This window comes from Symphalangus syndactylus, chromosome 19 (genome assembly GCF_028878055.3).
Source record: "Symphalangus syndactylus isolate Jambi chromosome 19, NHGRI_mSymSyn1-v2.1_pri, whole genome shotgun sequence".
In the NCBI taxonomy this organism is placed as follows: domain Eukaryota; kingdom Metazoa; phylum Chordata; class Mammalia; order Primates; family Hylobatidae; genus Symphalangus; species Symphalangus syndactylus.
Window position 1 is genome coordinate 76965925 of NC_072434.2, and position 18468 is coordinate 76984392.

Below are 18468 nucleotides of genomic sequence, written 5' to 3' on the forward strand. Positions count from 1 at the left end.
TTCACCATTCCTACTAGGAGTCGGGGCAAGAAGCTCGTCCAGATCCTCCAAGTTTAGACTATCTGTTCATCTCTTTTCATCCAAAGAGCAAACACTTAATTGTTTGATAATAAGCAGAATTTTCCAATATACATCAAATTACTCTGCCTGGTATTTCAGATACTCATAGCAACTGAGTAACAGCACAAAGACAACATATATTGAACTTATAGACATCACGAGAAACATGATTATCTATGTGTAGATATTAGACAAATCCATGCATCCTAGGAGGGCATAAAGCCCATGTTTTGGATTGGCCAGTCAATCTGCCACTGTACAGCTAGTAGGTGCCCCACTCAAGGGGATCTAAATAAAATCCTTGAAAAATAAGATGCATCAGTTTTTTTTTTTTTTTTAAATTTTAGATCCAGGGGGTACATGTGCAAGTATGTTATAAGGGAATATTGTGTGAAGATGCATTAGCTTTTTAATCACTGTTCCACCTCCCTGGTTAACATCATGAATCTGGAAATGAACAAAATAAGCCCAATAACACAGCATGAATGGATGTGTTAATATTTTGTCTCTTAGAAATAAATGCAGTGCTTGTCCTTGGTATACTGAAACAAGGGTGTAATAGAAGAGGTTAGGGTAAAAGAAAGAAAATATTAAACGATTCTTCATGAAACACTGGGGAATCTCTCTGCTGGTGTTACAAAGGAAAAAGAATTGACCCTTTGAGCTTACCATGTGAAGCACATACCTCTTGAGAAATGTGTTTCCTTTGTTCATCTGAGGAAATCTAAACTCTATTACAAATAAGCTTTCTAGGCGGCTTCTGGGGCCGGGAACAGGAGGGCATGTGATCACTTACTTGGATTTATGAAGCACGCCTACCTTTGGAGAATTAAAAATGTGCACACACACAAACATTAAACTTACTCTTATTGTCTAGCTGAGCTCGATATTTACTAAATCCTTTCAGTCGGACTCTCTGGCCCAGAAGATCAAGGAATTCTTCAAAAGCTGGTCCCGCCGTCTCATTGTTATACATCTCTTCCTCTGTGCTCTGGCCTGCCTTGCAATAAAGGATCCCAATCTTGTGCTGAAAGCTCAGCTGAAATGGGGGAGAAATATAATTACTTGGCAAAGCATATCAGACAAGCTAACTTCCAGTAAAATTAAAACTACAGAAGCTGAGAATTGTTCTAGGAAAGCATGCCAGAACAATTCCCATAAGTGAATAAGCAAAAGAGTAGGCAACTGCCACTGTGTGAGATGCTACAAATAATAACCCAGAAACCCCAGAATACAGCTGGAGACATGTCAGAAACCCTAACAAATTAAATGTATGGCTGTGGCCATGTGGGATTTGCCAGGTTTCCAAAAAGCATAGGAAGTCAAGGTTCAAGTATCTACTTAAAAATAGAACTGTGGAAATACTTAATCTTACACACTTCATATAGTAATTAGGATTATCTTCTAAGTCGGAAAGAAAAAAAGGCTACAAACTTTAAGTTTTTCTCTCTAGTAATACCTTTTATTTCTTTATCTGAATTTTATATATTTCTTGTAAATATGTAAGACTATAAGGAAAAAACAAATCAAATTAAGGTCTGGTAAGGGTAGAATTCCAATGGAAATTATGATATATGTATATAAACATTAAAATGTTTTGTTGCCATAAAAAAGTAACTCTGGCTTACAATTATATTCATTTGTTGCATTTTTTACTATCTTGAAAACATCTACTAAATATACAGTGTATCATGAAGAATCTAATAGCAATTGAGGAGCTCCTGCTGTAATCCTATCTTACAGTCAATGCCAGGTTCACGCTGGAAGCCATGGGACTTCCTCCCAAGACCAGTAAGAAACTGGAGGCATTTTCATACCTTTCTTATGTCCCCCAAAGAGGACTACTTCTCACTCATGCAATCAGAGCTCTTAATCTTACTACCAGCAATCTGAGCCTGAAAGGCTGACAGATTATCAGACATCGCCAATTCCCTAAAGACATCAATCCACAACACTGTTCACTTTTATTATCAAACTGTAAAACAGAACCTTTAATCAAAATTCATAGCTGACTATCTTAGTAAAATAAGGCAAAATGATACTCATTTCCCTTGAGCAGCAAAGTGATGACAGCAGTCTCATCCATATTATTACCTAATGACAACATACTATGCAAGAAAGGCATGCAACATCTGCCTGGGTGACCTCAGCAGACATCAGGAAACATTTACCGCATGCTGGATAAACTTACAGTTGAGCAGGTAGAGTCAACTACCCATATATTCTGAACGTATTCCGATCTTGACTAAGTGCTATGAGAAGACTATAAAAGGAAATATCACCTGTTTACAATCTGACTGAATCAGCTACCTATACCAATGGATGCTATGGCATTGCAGTTCATGGGCCTCGGGACCCTGTCAAGGCCAAGAGATCCCCAATTGCATAGCGAGCAAAATGATCTGTACCTTGAGTGTCGGGATATGAGATGGTGTGCATACACTACTCAATACCTAACATTATGAATTTATTGAGCTACTACTCTAGTAGGGTCAAGAAGAAAAATTTCTATTCACCCAGAGATTGAGGAATCAATGTTTCTGATCAACTCAATTATCCAAATCAATGAGATACCACATTTATCGAGAATAGACAATCATCTTCAAAAAAATATTAAGTACAATAAAAATGCCTAACCTCATTTTATTGTAAACATTATTTGCTCCTGAGTGACTCAACATTTCAGGATCTGAAAGTGCATTAGAGAAACTATTATGATTACCAATTATTACACAGATGTTGGTGACATCTGTGATTGCTGGAATCTATATGAATACTAAAACGTGGCCTGAAAATGAATACTTCCCATCATGGACAACGATGTTAATTGACTTCCCCTTCGCTGTGAGAAGAGGATTTCAGCTCCCCAGTTATTTGGCCTTGGCTGTAATTAGAGTCCACCATTAATACCACAGAATACTAACTCACTCCAATGCCTGTGCATCCCAGTGCCCACTGCTTCCTCTGCACCCAGCAGAATTGCTGCACTATCATCCTCATCCTTGGAGGTCACTCTGCCCTGGTGGCTGCTGTCCCTGTTTGCCCATCCTCTGCTCCTTTACCTGCTGCTCACCTGAGACCACTGCCAGTGCCATGTGCCATGTCATCTGAAGGCCATCTTTGTCTCCAATGCCCCAGGACACAAATACAGCTTGCCTCAGTCTGCTCTGGCATCTGCAAGAGGAAACCCCTTCCTCTTCTCCCATCCAGCTCTTAAATGAGGAGTCCTGGAGTAGAGCTGTTTGGGAGCTGAGGGTGTGCGTGGTATGTCAAGCAGAGCCATCACCAGCCTGGCACACTTCCTCTCTGACTCGGAGAGCCTTCTGGGCTTGCTATTTCTTGTGAACTCTCATTCAGGCAAAGGCCAAACAACTGGACAACTGAAATTTCATGAGACCTCATTGCTGACTGTTGTACTGTCAACTTCACACCCCTCTCTTCCCAGCCATCGGACACACCAGCCTGTGTCTAGATCCTAACAGCATCTAGAGCAGGATTTGCATTTCCATCTAAGAAGCTCCTGGGCCCATGGGAATCAGTGGATGTGACTAAAGCAGATTTCAAGGCCCTCAGATGTCTTAGGACAGCTGCCATACTCTGGCTCCAAAGAAAACACCTTGCTACACACATGGCGTGGCACAAGTTTACACTCACAGGTATTTGCCAGTCATGCCTACTTTTGATCAGTTTGCCAGGTGAAACTTAGGAGGCAGAAATATCTCCAGTGATTCACAGTAAAGAGCTGTGGCTTGTTTACAACAAGGGCTGATTCCAGTAAAACAATAATGAAATGAATAATGAAACAGAATGAAATGTTCAGTAAAGATATCTCTCTCACCAGAGTCTCTTTCAGAAACCTGGAAAACAACTGAAATGTGGTATCAACTACTAAATACTCCCGGGGTATATCAGAAAGCTAGCAACATACTTCTTCAGCTCCATCATAATATAAAGTAAAGGAGGGACTCCAGATTCCATACACTAATATTCCTCATTCTCTCAGACCAAGCTTCATTAAACCTCAAGCTAAGCCTAATATTTAAGTTTATTGTAGCAACCTTTATTTAACCGGTCTGATAAGAGCTGTGCCAGTCCCACAGTCCTGGGATAGAACTAGGCTTGCATTTGGACATAAGCACTGCTGCAAACTAAAAATATCCACTTGTCGAAATTCCCTATGGCTTCAGTGCTGACAGCTGGACATATATACATACTGCCCAGACAGCAGAGGATCCAACCCACGTCCCATTTTCTTTCTGAAACAGGATAAAAACTGGCTGCTCTATTTCCAAGGCCAGAAGCTTTGTTATTATTGACAAGAAAATTTACATTCAAATGAAGGTGAGAAAAAAACAAAGCCTCAGAACTGTCTCGAGTATATACTTGAGTGTGCAATAAATCCCTTCTCCTTCATTCTCCTGACTCAGCCTACTTGTTCTAAGCATGTAGTCTCATTTATTTAGACCTGCTTGACTTCAGTTGAAACAAATCTGATATTTGAGTAAACATATATATCTGGGGTGAGAGGACAAGAGGGGAATGGGGCAGTTGGCCTTAAGAACCAATGAATAACTCTGTTAAGGATTTCATAATATTCTAAGATAGTGAGCTGTCATAATTCATCTAAATAACACTTTGTTTACAGTCAACCTCTATAATTTTATGAGTTTACCTATTAAATACATTGGGATAGTCTTTTTAAAAAGGAAAAATGGGATTTTAGAACTGGACAGGTGAAATTATGTAGATAAAGTAGCAAAATGTCTTGTTTAATAATCACTTTCCTGAAAATTCTCCACAGTGTTCGAGTCTTCCTTCTCAAAACATCTAACCAAACTGAAGGAACAGAAGGAATGATCTAAACATCCACAGTATCTCCTACTTCTGAAAACTCTTGTACAGAGGACATATACTCAGTGGCTACATGACAAACCAGGATGGACTGCAAACTACAAAACAGCGGAAACTAACAATATATGTAAGTAGGTTACACATACACACACACACACACACACATATTTTTTTGAGACAGAGTCTTACTCTGTCGCCCAGGCTGGAGTGCAGTGGCGTGACGTTGGCTCACTGCAACCTCTGCCTCCCGGTTCAAGCGATTCTCCTGCCTCAGCCTCCCTAGTAGCTGAGATTACAGATGTCCACCACCACACCCAGCTAATTTTTGTATACTTAGTAGAGATGGGTTTTCACCATGCTGGCCAGGCTGGTCTTGAACTCCTGACCTCAAATGATCCACCTACCTTGGCCTCCCAAAGTGCTGGGATTACTGGCATGAGCTACCACGCCCGGCCCATAATTAGGTTGTATTTTAAATACAATTTCAAGATTAACAAACCCTTAGAACGATAACAAAATTGCCCTATCCCTTCCTGGGAAGATTTACTATTAGGAAAATGAATAAAAAAACAGCACCGCTTGGAATAAACTCTCCACCACCCTAACAGGTTAGTGGTGATTTGTCAGGATTCCTTAGAAACTGGGATGTTAAAAAAGCTGCCCAATCTCTTTTAAAGATGAACATAAACAGTATGTTTTCCTCATGTACAATGGGAATCTGATGCCATTAAGAGTTTTAGGGAGTTAAAATGGCACATTGTGCTGAAGTTTGAACATCATTAAGAAAGTATACCAAAGTCAAACAAATATAAAATCTGAAGAAAAGCCCATGAACTACTACTAGAGATACGAAATGCAGTGGTTTCATCAAAACAGAATCCCATTTGCTAAATTCATTCATTGACATCAGACTGTAAATAGGTGTTCAGTAAAAATACTTAAAATGCCTGGTTTTTAGAACTGCCTGGGATAGCTTCTAGATCTATCTGACTACAAAGACATTCAAAAGGAGCTTGCACTTGATTCAGAAGACAATAGGGGGCCATCGAAAGTTTTCCATTAGGATATGGCAGATCAGAGCTGTATTTTAGGAAGATTCTTCTAGTAGAAGAAAGGTAGCCACATTCACTGATGCCTAAAACAGGCTGATGAGGATAGAGACTGATGGTTACATCAGTCAACTTGTAGCTGCCATGATGTCTCTTTTCACTGCTCAGTAAAAGAAGCCCTAGATGGTGGCAGCGGCAGAGCCCTGAGGGCTTCTGGGGAACATGAACCATCTGTAAAACTTTCTAGAGCAGCCTCGGGGGACCAAATGAATGCCTCACCCACCGGGCACCTGCTCTGTAGTACAGTGATATATTTTAGAGGGAGAACTGACATATCCTACAAAGGGATCAAGAACTACCTACCACATGGGTGGCAAGTTCTTTTCACCAACTCTCTTACAACATGCAAATGAACGCTACTCTTCTCATTAAGCCTGCCTGAACTTTGAGCACTTTCAACCCACCCCGATGTATACTCTATCCCACCATAACATGTTTTCATCAACTGTTTCATGAACACTTCCTATATTGTTCATATGTATGTTTCATGAACATTTCATATATTCCACATACTTTACCAGTCATAATGGTAAACCTATTCTGTGTATTAAGTCACCTGCTCAAGTTTAGAGTATGGTTTTTTTTTTTAATATGTCAGCTTTCATTCCTGAGACAGACAGATCTCAAGATTATTCATTCTGAGTGTTACAATATCTGCTTCTTTTTGCTAATAATGCAGTGTTAACTTGTTAGGCCAATTAGTTTCATCACTTTCAGAATTCTAGCCATCTGAGGTGTCAAATATTCGACTTTAACCACAATATTATTTGGTCAACCAAGAAATACCTCATATTCCCTCTAAAACATGCAGAAGAATCCTACTTGGGAAATTCTGAAAATATACATTGTCACTGTCTTTTTAAAATCATGGCTTTACAAACAAATCCACTCATTTAAAATAAACTGCATGCACTTGAGCATGTACTGCTCAGTTTCCTCTATGAGTTATTTTGCACCTGAAACTTAAAGACCTTTTTTCCATATTCTGAACCACCATCTCAATCCTGTTCATCATTAATTCTCTCCTGGACAATGTCAATAATCACATAATTGATCTCCACATAGCCATCAGTCTCTATCTTCATCAGCCTGTACAATTCCCTTCTATCAGAATAATCTACCTAAAATACAGCCCTGATCATGTCACATCCTAATGGAAAACCTTTGATGGCTGCCCACTGCCTCCTGAATCAAGGGCAATCTCCTTGGCCTAGCATTCCAGGTCTCATTTGTTCTAGTCTCAACTTACTTCCCCTACCCCACCCCACCTCACCACCTCTCTTCTCTTTGTAAAGACACTAGTCATAGTTCCTAAAACAGCAACTACTCATGTCTCCCTCTTAGAATTCTATCCAAGTCCAAAGGCCTAGGTAAAATGCCACCTCTTCAGGAGAGTTGCCCAGCCAGATGTTATTTCTTCTTTCCCCAAGGTACTCACTCCATTTACACCACTCCAAGATCTCTGACCAGATTCTGCCTTGGAGAGGCCTTTCTGATCTTAGTCTTACTGTCCCCATAGGCCAGGGACTAGGTCTTAGTCAGCTTCAATCTTCCTACTAACGCTTGCTGTTCACACCCATCTGTCAGCATGATGCCTTCCACATAGTAGACAGGAATAAATGTTGGTTCAGGGAAAGGGCCATAAGAGATTTTTAAACCCTGGAAAAAAACTACTATTGACTTCTATTAATCATGCAATCAGAAGCACTCTTCCAAGCTGGGACACACCAAAACCTTGGTAATAACAAAAAAAAATCACAACACAGCAGGAGGTGTGTTACACTATAATGGCATCATGTTTCCAAACTAGTATAAAAACATCTTTGGCAAAAACTAAAGAGAAAATGTTCTGAGGCATTTAAAATAAATGATATTACAAGAAAGACGGATGGGAAAACTCCAAAACTTTTAGAAACAGACACAAATTCACACACAAACATACAATCTCACATTATACACACCCCTTGTTCATCAAGCTTGAGCAGCTGCTCTGAGACCTTGGGTGAGTTGGAAGCCTGTCGCAGACACTGAATGCTCAGCTCTGGAATGACGTATTCCAAAACTTCTTTGAGAGGTAGTCCTCGTGCGGTACCATGCCTAGCAGTCGAGGGTATAGCATCTTCTAAAATTGCTCCTCTCAGTGTTGTAAGCTGCAGTGACAAAACATAAGACTTCGGTTAATATTGATTCTCAATTACCTACTCACAGCCTAACTGTTTGGCTGCCTTAAGACAGCAAAAAGAGAAGCAAGGCTCTTTCTGAGTGTAGTGAAAGGGGCTACAGTGTTCCATTTAAGGAAACAAAATCAACACTCAAGGAGTCTTTAAACAGTAACAGTATACAAAGATCAGGAACAAGCCAGGCAGAATGGAAATGAGCAGATGTATGCCTAAGAATGAGGAGAAGCAAGGCAGAGCAGTGCTATGAAAATTAGGACATTCCTACAACTCTGAACCCACATGAGAAGGTTCACACAGAGAGTAAACCAGACATGATGATCCTGGACCTGACCATGATCACTCTTCTTCCATCCTCCCTTTCTCCTATCTCTCCATCTTCTTTTCTTCCACTCCCTTTCTTAACTTAGATTTAATTTTCCATAATGACCATTACCGAGGCTGAAGAGGGGAGCAGCAGCCAGTGGTATCCATGGGCAGGGTGATTCAGGGCTGAGAAAATTGCCACTAAATTTTGTCTCATGATTTTTTAGGTGTCCTCAAATTCACCACAGAAACATGCAATCGGTATTTGGAGCACATGCCTAAGATCTAATATGATGAGAGAGAAAACCCCAGAACCATAAATCAAGAGACCTGGTTCTAATCCAGCCTCTCTCTGACTCTGGTAAGAGTCCTTAGACTACTAACAACACGAGCTGGGTTGATGGCAGTCATAAGGATACCTAAGGTTTGCATAATATTCCGTAACACTGGCCAACAGAAGTATCTGCAATGAGGACAATGTTCTCTATCTATACTAATACAGGAGCGCCTAGCCACATCAACTATTGAACACTCGAAATCACTAATGTCACTAAGGAAAAGCATTTCTAATTTTGTTTGGTTATTTTAAATTTAACACTTAAATTAAGTATTTAAATTTAATTTAAGTAGCCACCTGCGGCTAGTGGCTACTGAACTGAACAGCATAGGTCTATAACTTAAAATACGTCACTTTAGGAGAGGGGCTTTATCTCACATATACCTAGAATAGTGCCTAGGTCACTGAGACACCTACATACTAGATAAGATGAACAGGAGTACACATGTTCACACAGCCGGAAACTAGAAAAGGGCTCTGTGTTTTCTCTGCTGTAGAAGCAGTTAACCAAAATACATATTCTGGAATATCTGCCAAATATATATTCCTCTAATTAAAACGAGCTAAAAGGATAAAACCTAAAGTGCTGGACAGATCTAATTCTTTTCTTTTATAAGAAATAGGGTCTTGCTATATTGCCCAGGCTGGAATGCAGGGCCTATTCACAGGTGTAACCATACTGCCCTACAGCCTCAACTCCGGAGCTCAAGCCATCCTCCCACCCCAGCCTCCTCAGTAGCTGGGACTATAGGCATGTGCCACTATGGCCAGCTTCAGACTTAATTCTTTATATAAATCAGTATCTACCTATTTAGCTATACATGTTGTATAATTTATATAAGAATCTCACTTTCCACTAAAAGTAAGACAATCAAGAATCTAACCTGGGTCCTCAATGTAACAAAGCGTGGGCAGTAATGACTGTCCTGCTGGGTTTCGGACTTGCATGGGGCCTGCAGCCCCTTCATTTTGGCCAATTTCTCCCATTTGGAACAGGGACATTTACCTATCCCTGTACCCCCACTGCATCTTGGAAGTAACTAACTTGTTTTTGATTTTACAGGCTCATCAACGGAAGGGACTTGCTTTGTCTCAGATGAGACTTTGTTCTGTGGACTTCTGAGTTAATGCTGGAGTGAGTTAAGACTAGGGGACTGCTGAGAAGGGATAATTGTTGCAATGTGAGAAGGAAATGAAATTTGGGAGGGGCCAGGGGCAAATTGATATGGGTTAGATTTGTGTCCCTGCCCAAATCTCATGTCAAATTGGAGAAGAGGCCTCGTAGGGGGTGATTGGATCACAGAGGTGAATTTTCTCCTTGCTGTTCTCATGACAGTGAGTGAGTTCTCACAAGATCTGATGGTTTAAAAGTGTGTGGCCCTTCCCCCTTTACTCTCTCTCTGTCCTGCTCCACCATGGTAAGATGTGCTTGCTTCCTCTTCACCTTCCGTCATGATTGTAAGTTTCTTGAGGCCTCCCAGTCAGGTTTCTTGTTAAGCCTACGGAACTGTGAGTCAATTAAACCTTTTCTTCATAAATTACCCAGTCTCAGGTGGTTCTTTATAGTAGTGTGAGAATGGACTAATATAGCCGCTTAATATCCATGGCATGTTTCCAAATTTTTCATTTGGAATAAAATACTGCAATGCCCTTTTTAATTATCTTAAATGGTGCAATCATTAACACTAAAAAAATAAATCCAGTACCCCTATCTAAAACAAACTAAAGCAGTAACATCAAAGGAGGTTTAGACTTTAGCCCAGTAACAATGGCAAGCAGCCCCATTACCTCACTTGTCCTGAAAGCCACCCTGTAGTTGAACTGGGATCCTTCTTTCTCCTTGGCATCTTCCACCTTCTCTCTCCGGATGCTGACTGCCACCGGACCAAGGTTTTCATCTATTCCAAAGTAGTTTTGGTGCTCTATAATGGAAGAGAGAGGGTGGCATCAAAAGAATGAAAAAGGAACAAAGAGCAGGATGGATATCTCTTAGTTCGTGTATCAAATCTCTGAAGAAATACCACACAGCTCATACACAACGATTTCCTTGTATTTGTTTGATCAAAACTTCTGGTTTCCAGTTCGGATGCATGCCTACATCTCATTTTCGATTACTTCCTCCTCTCATTCTGCTTTTCACTAGTTCATGAACAGCAAAAGCCTCCCTAACCCAAAATTATTATTTTGTGTTCATGTGAATAGCATCATCAGAAAGGGGTATTGTCATTCTTAGAAACTGTCAAAGAGGAACATGGCTACTTGTAGAATCAATATTGAAAAAGTTTCCCTCCATCTGGGAAAGTCACCATCTTTGACCCAATGAGGGCACCAGAGGTGACCTAAGTAGCCACACAAGCCAGCCAGATTAATCTTGGTGATCAGTGGTGTAGCAAAGATCACCTTTGCATTACAGCGTCGCTAAAACAGCATAATGTTTATAGAGCTTATAATGTTCATAAAGTCTAGAGCACAATTTAGCAACAGAAAATACATAAAAGGTCAGTTAGTTTCTAAAGTCAAATTTTATCCACAAATCCTCTAACTTGGTTTAAAATGTCATCAGCTATCATTTCTTTCACATAAAATCACCGGTCCATCTACACGGAAAGGGTGGCACCTGAGGCCATACTGTCCATCTAACACACAGATCCCTCCAGGACATCTTTCCTAAGAGATGGTCATTCGTCTGTTCCTCATACGTGCAATCACTATGTGTGGGCATTGTTTCAGCCATGGGAACATGGGGAGAACATTCCAGAAAATAGCCACTACTTACAAAGCAAATACTCTATTCTGAACCCTTCGAATGACATGAAGCTTACTGCTCTGTGAGCAACTCCCTCTAGACTGCTGGTTTCTTCTCTGTGAGCTCTGTTAAAAGCAGCCAAAGTATCTCATTTCAACTTTCAAACTTTTTAAATGTTTCCTCTGAAATGACCTGAACTTAACACAACATTCAAGATATGGTCCAACCCACACAAAATAGTGGGAGCAATTACCCAAATGCTTATTAATGCAGCTTAAAAATTTATCTATTTTTAGCAGCCCCATCACACCAATAATTCATGTGAGCAGGTGGTAAATGCAAACCTCCAGGTGTTATTCATTCATTTCTTAATTAACTGCTGCCAGGTCCGTTCTCCGAGGTGTATCCTCAAAAAATCGATTTTTTTTCACCCTGACTTAAGGTTTTGGCTAAAATGAAACATAACACAGGGAACATCTGCAAACTTGAAGGAAACCTATAGGTATTCCAAAGGCTTTTGGTTATGCCAATGCTTGCCACGATGATTTCTGAAGGAATAAGAAATGTTGCTGAGAAAGTAGAAAACAGAATGAGATCAGCAAAGGAAAACAGCAGCTGAATCACTCAGAACACACACTATCCAAAGCCACTAATGAATACTGGCTAGACCTTGAAAAGGCAAATCATTTACCTATTTGCTGTTTGCAACCAAATGAGATTAGTACTGACATTATTTCCCTTTAGAGTCAGGGGTAGAAGCAGCAAGTAAACTATTTTAAAAGATGAAAGGTGGGGGGCCAGGCACGGTGGCTCACGCCTGTAATCCCAGCACTGGGGGGCCAGGCACGGTGGCTCACGCCTGTAATCCCAGCACTTTGGGAGGTCGAGGCGGGCGGATCACGAGGTTAGGAGATCGAGACCATCCTGGCTAACACAGTGAAATCCCGGCTCTACTAAAAATACAAAAAAAATTGGCCGGGCGTGGTGGCAGGTGCCTGTAGTCCCAGCTACTCGGGAGGCTGAGGCAGGAGAATGGCGTGAACCCAGGAGGTGGAGCTTGCAGTGAGCCGAGATCACGCCACTGCACTCCAGCCTGGGCGACAGAGCGAGACTCCGTCTCAAAAAAAAAAGATGAAAGGTGAATTATTGACATGGTATAGTCCTAGACTTGTACAAAAGGAAACTAGCCTGTTTTAGTGCGTAATAAATCCCTTATGCTGCATAATGCTGCTTTGGTCAGTGACACAGCACATATACCAATGGTGATCCCATGAGATTATCATGAGGCTGAAAAACTACTATTGTCTAGTGATATTACAGATGTCATTACATGGGAATCCAACATATTACTCAAAACCAAAAAAAGTTCAGAAAAGTAAATTCTTTTAAGTAGAAAAAAGCTTACAGAATGAGAAATAATAGATATAAAGAAAGCATTTTTGTACAATTGTACAATGTGTGCATTAAGCTAAGTGTTATTACAAAAGAGTAAAAAAGTTAAAAAAATAAAGTTATAAAGTAGAAAAGTTACCGTAAGCTAAGGTTAATTATTAAGTAAATTTTTAAAATAAATGTAGTTTTGCCTAATGTAAAGTGTTTATAAAGTCTGCAGTAGCATAATGTCCTACATTAACTCACTACTCAATCACTGACTCACACAGAGCAGCTTTTAGTCAGTCCTGCAAGCTCCATTCATGGTAAGTGCCCGACACAGGTGTACCACTTTTGATCTTTCATACAGTATTTTTACTGTACCTTTTCTATGTTTAGATACAAAAATACTTACCATTGTGTTACAACTGCCTACAGTATTCAGTACAGTAACATGCTGTGCAGGTTTGTAGCCTAGGAGTAATATGCAATACCACAGAGCCCACATGTACAGGCTATCCCATCTAGGTTTCTGTAAGTACACTCTATGGCGTTTGCACAATGATGAAATTGCCTAAGGATGCATTTCTCAGAACATATCTCTGTTCTTAAGCGATGGATGGCTGTATTGTGTACTGATAATGGCCAAGGTCACTATTACAAACACAAAAAGCTCCAGTGACATTAAGCATACATAAACAAAGATCTGGGTTTAAGAAGAGCTGATCCAGAAGCAGGCAAAAAAAAAAAAAAAAGATATTCAATGAAAACATAGACTAAAAGTTAATTGTCTACTTCAGACTGCTAAACTAAGTACACTGTCACTATATTAAGCTGCATTAGTGATTACTGGACCCATGGCAGTAGATCCAATGGAAAATGCATTTTTAAACGTAAAACTAAATCAGTTTGGAATATTCTCAGTTGCAGTTAGTTAACTATCCTGACAATAACTTTCGTTTTTCCCTCAATAGGCCAAACACATCATAAGCCAAATGCATTAAGAAAAATATTCAGAAAGCACACAAAAATACAATAGTCATAAGACAAAAACTTCCTTCTTATAACACATTTCAAAAAGTTACTTGCAAAAATACTCAATTCTATATTTGGTATTTGATGAGCCCCATAACAAGATCCAAAAGAGTTTCAAATTATTGTAGGGAGTACAAGAGTAAATACATAAAACTATCTTTTATGGTAAGATTGAGAGCCCCAGATTAAGAAAATCAAATCACTAGTTCTAATACACGACAACATAGAATGATCATATGTGTACTGCTCTCATACTCAGCAGGTGCCACAAGGACAGAAAACAGAGCCGTGGCTGCCAGGGGCTGGAAGGGACAGCAAAAGGCCAACTACAGAGGAGGCATGGGAGAACGTTCTGAGGTCACAAAGCTATTCTACACTGATTGTGGCAATGGTAACACCATATTCACTTCTCAAAACTCTCAGAAATGCACATTTAAAAAAAGTAAATCTTACTGTACATAAAATATACCTTCAGTTTTAAAAACTGGAGAGAGACAGAGTCAATGGGGGGAAGGGCCAGTGGTCCTTGCAAATGGACAGGGCCTTCTGCACAGACAGACGCCATGACCATTTCACTCCCCCACAGCCTGTCAGTGGGGACAGTACCTATTCCTCAAGTCATCATCCTTCTCTCTCATTCCTGTTTCCTTAATTACGATTTAATCCTCAATCTGCATCCAACTTTCTGCCACGCTATTGCTCCACTCAAGGTCTTGTTGCCAAATTCAACTATCTTCCAGGCCTCCTACTGCCGGAGCTGTCTGCTATGTGACACCTGTGGCCACTCACTTCTTGTCTGGGGCCCTCTACTCCTCCACTACTATGGCATCTCCTTTCCAGGTGAGATTGCTTTCTGGTCTTTCACTCTGGGTGTCCGGCATGGCTCCTCCTCTGGCCTCTCCTTACAGCATGAGTGTTTCTCAAGACTCCAGCCTTAGACCTTTCTGATTCTGTCTCTGTCTTTAAACTTATATGAACGTCTATCTTCTGTCTTTCCATCTACTCGCCCATCTTCTCCTTTACATTCCTCAGTGATGTCATCCCAAGCTTCCTCCAGGCTCTTCTCTCACAAATCCCCTGACTCACAAAGGTCCAGGGAAGCACACTCCACCACCGTTCGTGGCACCAATCCTGCTCCCTCTGCCTGGAATGTCTTCCACTTTTCTTCACTTGACATTCTTCTTACTCACCATTCAAGACTCAATCCAAACATCATTTCCACTGGAAATACTCCCCTCACCTCCAAAAAGCCCAAATCCTTCCAATTTTACATCCCGAGGCCCTAGTGTTATAGTGCCTAATAAATGACAGGTGCCTAATAAACTGTTCTTGAATCACTGAACTAAAAGTAGCCCCCTCTGGTATTGTCCAAAAGCAATGGTTATATCTGACCTCAAGCAGGAATATCAAAATAAAAACAAGGAGGTAGCTCATTTCATGCCAGGAAGTGGTAAGACAGTGTGAAGCATCTTGGAGGCTGCAGCAGGCATTTCTCTCAGTGACCAGAGCAATGCAATTTCTTGAAGTATTTATAAAACTGAGAACTTATATATCTATTGGAACTTACATGACAATAGATCTATCATGTCCTACTGCTATAACAAATTTCCAAATTTCTAATAAACTTCTGGCTTAAAACAACTCCATTTACTGCACACAGCTCTAGAGCTCAGAAGTCAGTTTCAATAAGCAAAAATCAAGGTTCTGGAGTGACTGCATTCCCCTTGGCAGCTCTAGAGGAAAAATCCATTTCCTTGCCTTCTCCAGCTTCTAGACCTACATTCCTTACGCTTCTTGGCTCATGGCCCTTCCTCCATCTTCACAGCAGGCAGCCTAGCATCTTGTTTCAGTGGTCACATTGCCTTTCTCTTCTGTAGTCAAAGTTCCCTCTGTTTTCCTCCTATAAGGACACCTGTGATTGCATTTAGGTCCCAGCCAAGTCCTGCCTGGATAATCCAGGATATCTCCCTATCTCAAGATCCCTAACTCAACCACAACTGACAAGTCTCTTTTGCCATATGAGGAAGCATACACAAATTCCAGGGATTAGGACCTGGACACCTCTGGAGGCCATTATTTAGCCTTCCAAATATACTTAATCCACTTTAATTCACTTATTCCAATGTTGAACAGCGGATGTCTCAACTGTGTGCCAGAAACTGATAAATACTGGGGATACAAACATGGCCTGCTTCAAAATGTTTTAGTGCTGTGGGGGTATTAATATAGGAAAAAGACAAAAATTACACTCCTCAATTGCCCTCCTTTCCCTGGAGACACAGTAACATTGAAATTAGGCCAGATAATAACCCTACAATGGCCCCTCAGAGTTAAAATGAAAGGACGAGTCACACCTGTTTCACTCTAAATGAAAAGCTAAAAACGATTACGCTTAGTGAGGAAGGCATGTCAAAAACTGAGACAGGCTGAAAGCTAGGCCTCTTGGACCAAACAGTGAACCGAGTAGTGAATGCAGAGAAAAAGTTCTTGAAAGAAAGTAAAAGTGCTACTTCAGAGAACACATGATTAAGAAGCAAAACAGCCTTACTGCTGATATGAAGAAAGTCAGAGTGGTCTGGACAGAAGACAAAAGCAGTTATAACACTCCCTTAAGCAAAAGCCTAATCCAGAGCAAGGCCCTATCTCTCTTCAATTCTATGAAGGCTGACAGAGGTGAGGAAGGTGCAGAAGAAAAATTGGAAGCTAGCAGAGGCTGGTTCACGAGGCTTACGGTAAGAAGCTATCTCCACGATGTTAAGTGCAAGGTGAAGCAGCAAGTGCTGACGGAGTGAAGCTATACCAAGTTAGCCAGCGAGTTATTTAGGTAAGATAACAGATGACAGTGGCTACAATAAGCAACAGACTTTCAATACAGATGAAACAGCCTTCTAATAAAAGAAGATGCCATCCAGAATTTTCATAGCTAGAGAGAAGATGTCAATGCCTAGTTTCAAAGCTTCAAAGGATAGACTGACTCTCTTGCTAGTGGCTAACACAGCTGGTGGCTTTAAGTTGAAGCCAATGCTTATTGATCATTCGGAAAACCCTAGGGTCCTTAAGAATTATGCCAAACTACTCTCCCTGTGCTCTATCAGCAGAAAAACAAAGCCTGGATGACAGCACATCTGTTTACAGATGGCTTACTGACTTTTTTTTTTTTTTTTTTTTTGAGACAGAGTCTTGCTCTGTCGCCCAGGCTGGAGTGCAGTGGCGCCATCTTGGCTCACTGCAAACTCCGCCTCCCCGGTTGACGCCACTCTCCTGCCTCAGCCTCCCTAGTTTACTGACTATTTTAAGCCCACTGTTGAGTACTAGTTCTGAGACAAAAAACAATACTTTCAAAATATGACTGCTTATTGACAACGCATCTCATCACCCAAGAGCTCTGACGGAAATATATAAGGAGATTACTGTTGTTTTCATGCCTGCTAACAACACATTCATTCTGTAGCCCATGAATCAGAGTATTTCTGGCTTTTAAGTCTTATTATTTAAGAAATACATTTTGTAAGGCTATAGCCGCCATAAATAGAGATTCCTCTGATGGATTTGGGCAGATAAAATTGGAAACCTGGAAGGGATTCATCATTCCAGATGCCATTAAGAACGTTTATGATTCATGGGAGGATGTTAAAATATAAACTTAACAGAAATTTAGAAGGTGGCTCCAACCCTCGTGGATGACTTTGAGGGATTCAAGAGTTCACTGGAGGAAGTATTGCAGATGTGGTAGAAATAGCAAGAGAACTAGAATTAGAAATTGAGCCTGCAGATCTGATTGAATTGCTATAATCTCATGATCAAACTTACACAGATGAGGAGTTGCTTTCTATGGATGAGCAAAGAAAGTGGTTTCTTTTGATGGAATCCACTCCTGGTGAAGATGCTGTGAACGTTGTTGAAGTAACAAAGAATTCAGAATATTGCATAAACTTGGTAGATTCAACAGTGGCAGGGTTTGAGATGATTGACTCCAATTTTGAAAGATGTTCTACTGTGGGTCATATGCTATCAAATAGCATCGCATGCTACAGAAAAATCTTTCCTAAAAGAAAGAGTCAATCAATGTGGCAAACTTCACTGTTGTTTTAAGAAATTGTCACAGCCACCCTAACCTTCAACACCCACCATACTGATCAGCCAATAGCCACCAACATTGAGGCAAGATCCTCCATCAGAAGAAAGGTTGACTTGCTGAAGGCTCAGGTGATCGTTAGCACTTTTTAGCAATGAAGTTTTTTTTTTTTTTTTTTTTTTTTTTTTTGAGACGGAGTCTCGCTCTGTCGCCCAGGCTAGAGTGCAGTGGTGCAATCTCAGCTCACTGCAAGCTCCGCCTTCCAGGTTCACGACATTCTCCTGCCTCAGCCTCCCGAGTAGCTGTGACTACAGGCGCCCACCACCACGCCCAGCTAATGCAATGAAGTATTTTTAAATTAAGATATGTACACTCTTCTTTTAGATATAGCACTATCTGCA

The 18468-nt window shown here is 40.6% G+C and overlaps 1 protein-coding gene across 6 annotated transcripts in view; it reads right to left on the reverse strand.

Moving 5' to 3' along the window:
- The window catches only part of SIPA1L2 (signal induced proliferation associated 1 like 2), a 237876-nt gene that overhangs the window by 85112 nt on the left and 134296 nt on the right, over positions 1-18468 (reverse strand). For all 6 annotated transcript variants that reach the window (XM_055234196.2, XM_055234193.2, XM_063614018.1 and 3 more), the window contains 3 exons: positions 10629-10762; positions 7982-8170; positions 925-1099 (listed from right to left, as the gene is read on the reverse strand). In XM_055234196.2, coding sequence (XP_055090171.1) covers positions 925-1099; positions 7982-8170; positions 10629-10762 — 498 coding nt within the window. The remainder of the gene's footprint in view (positions 1-924; positions 1100-7981; positions 8171-10628; positions 10763-18468) is intronic.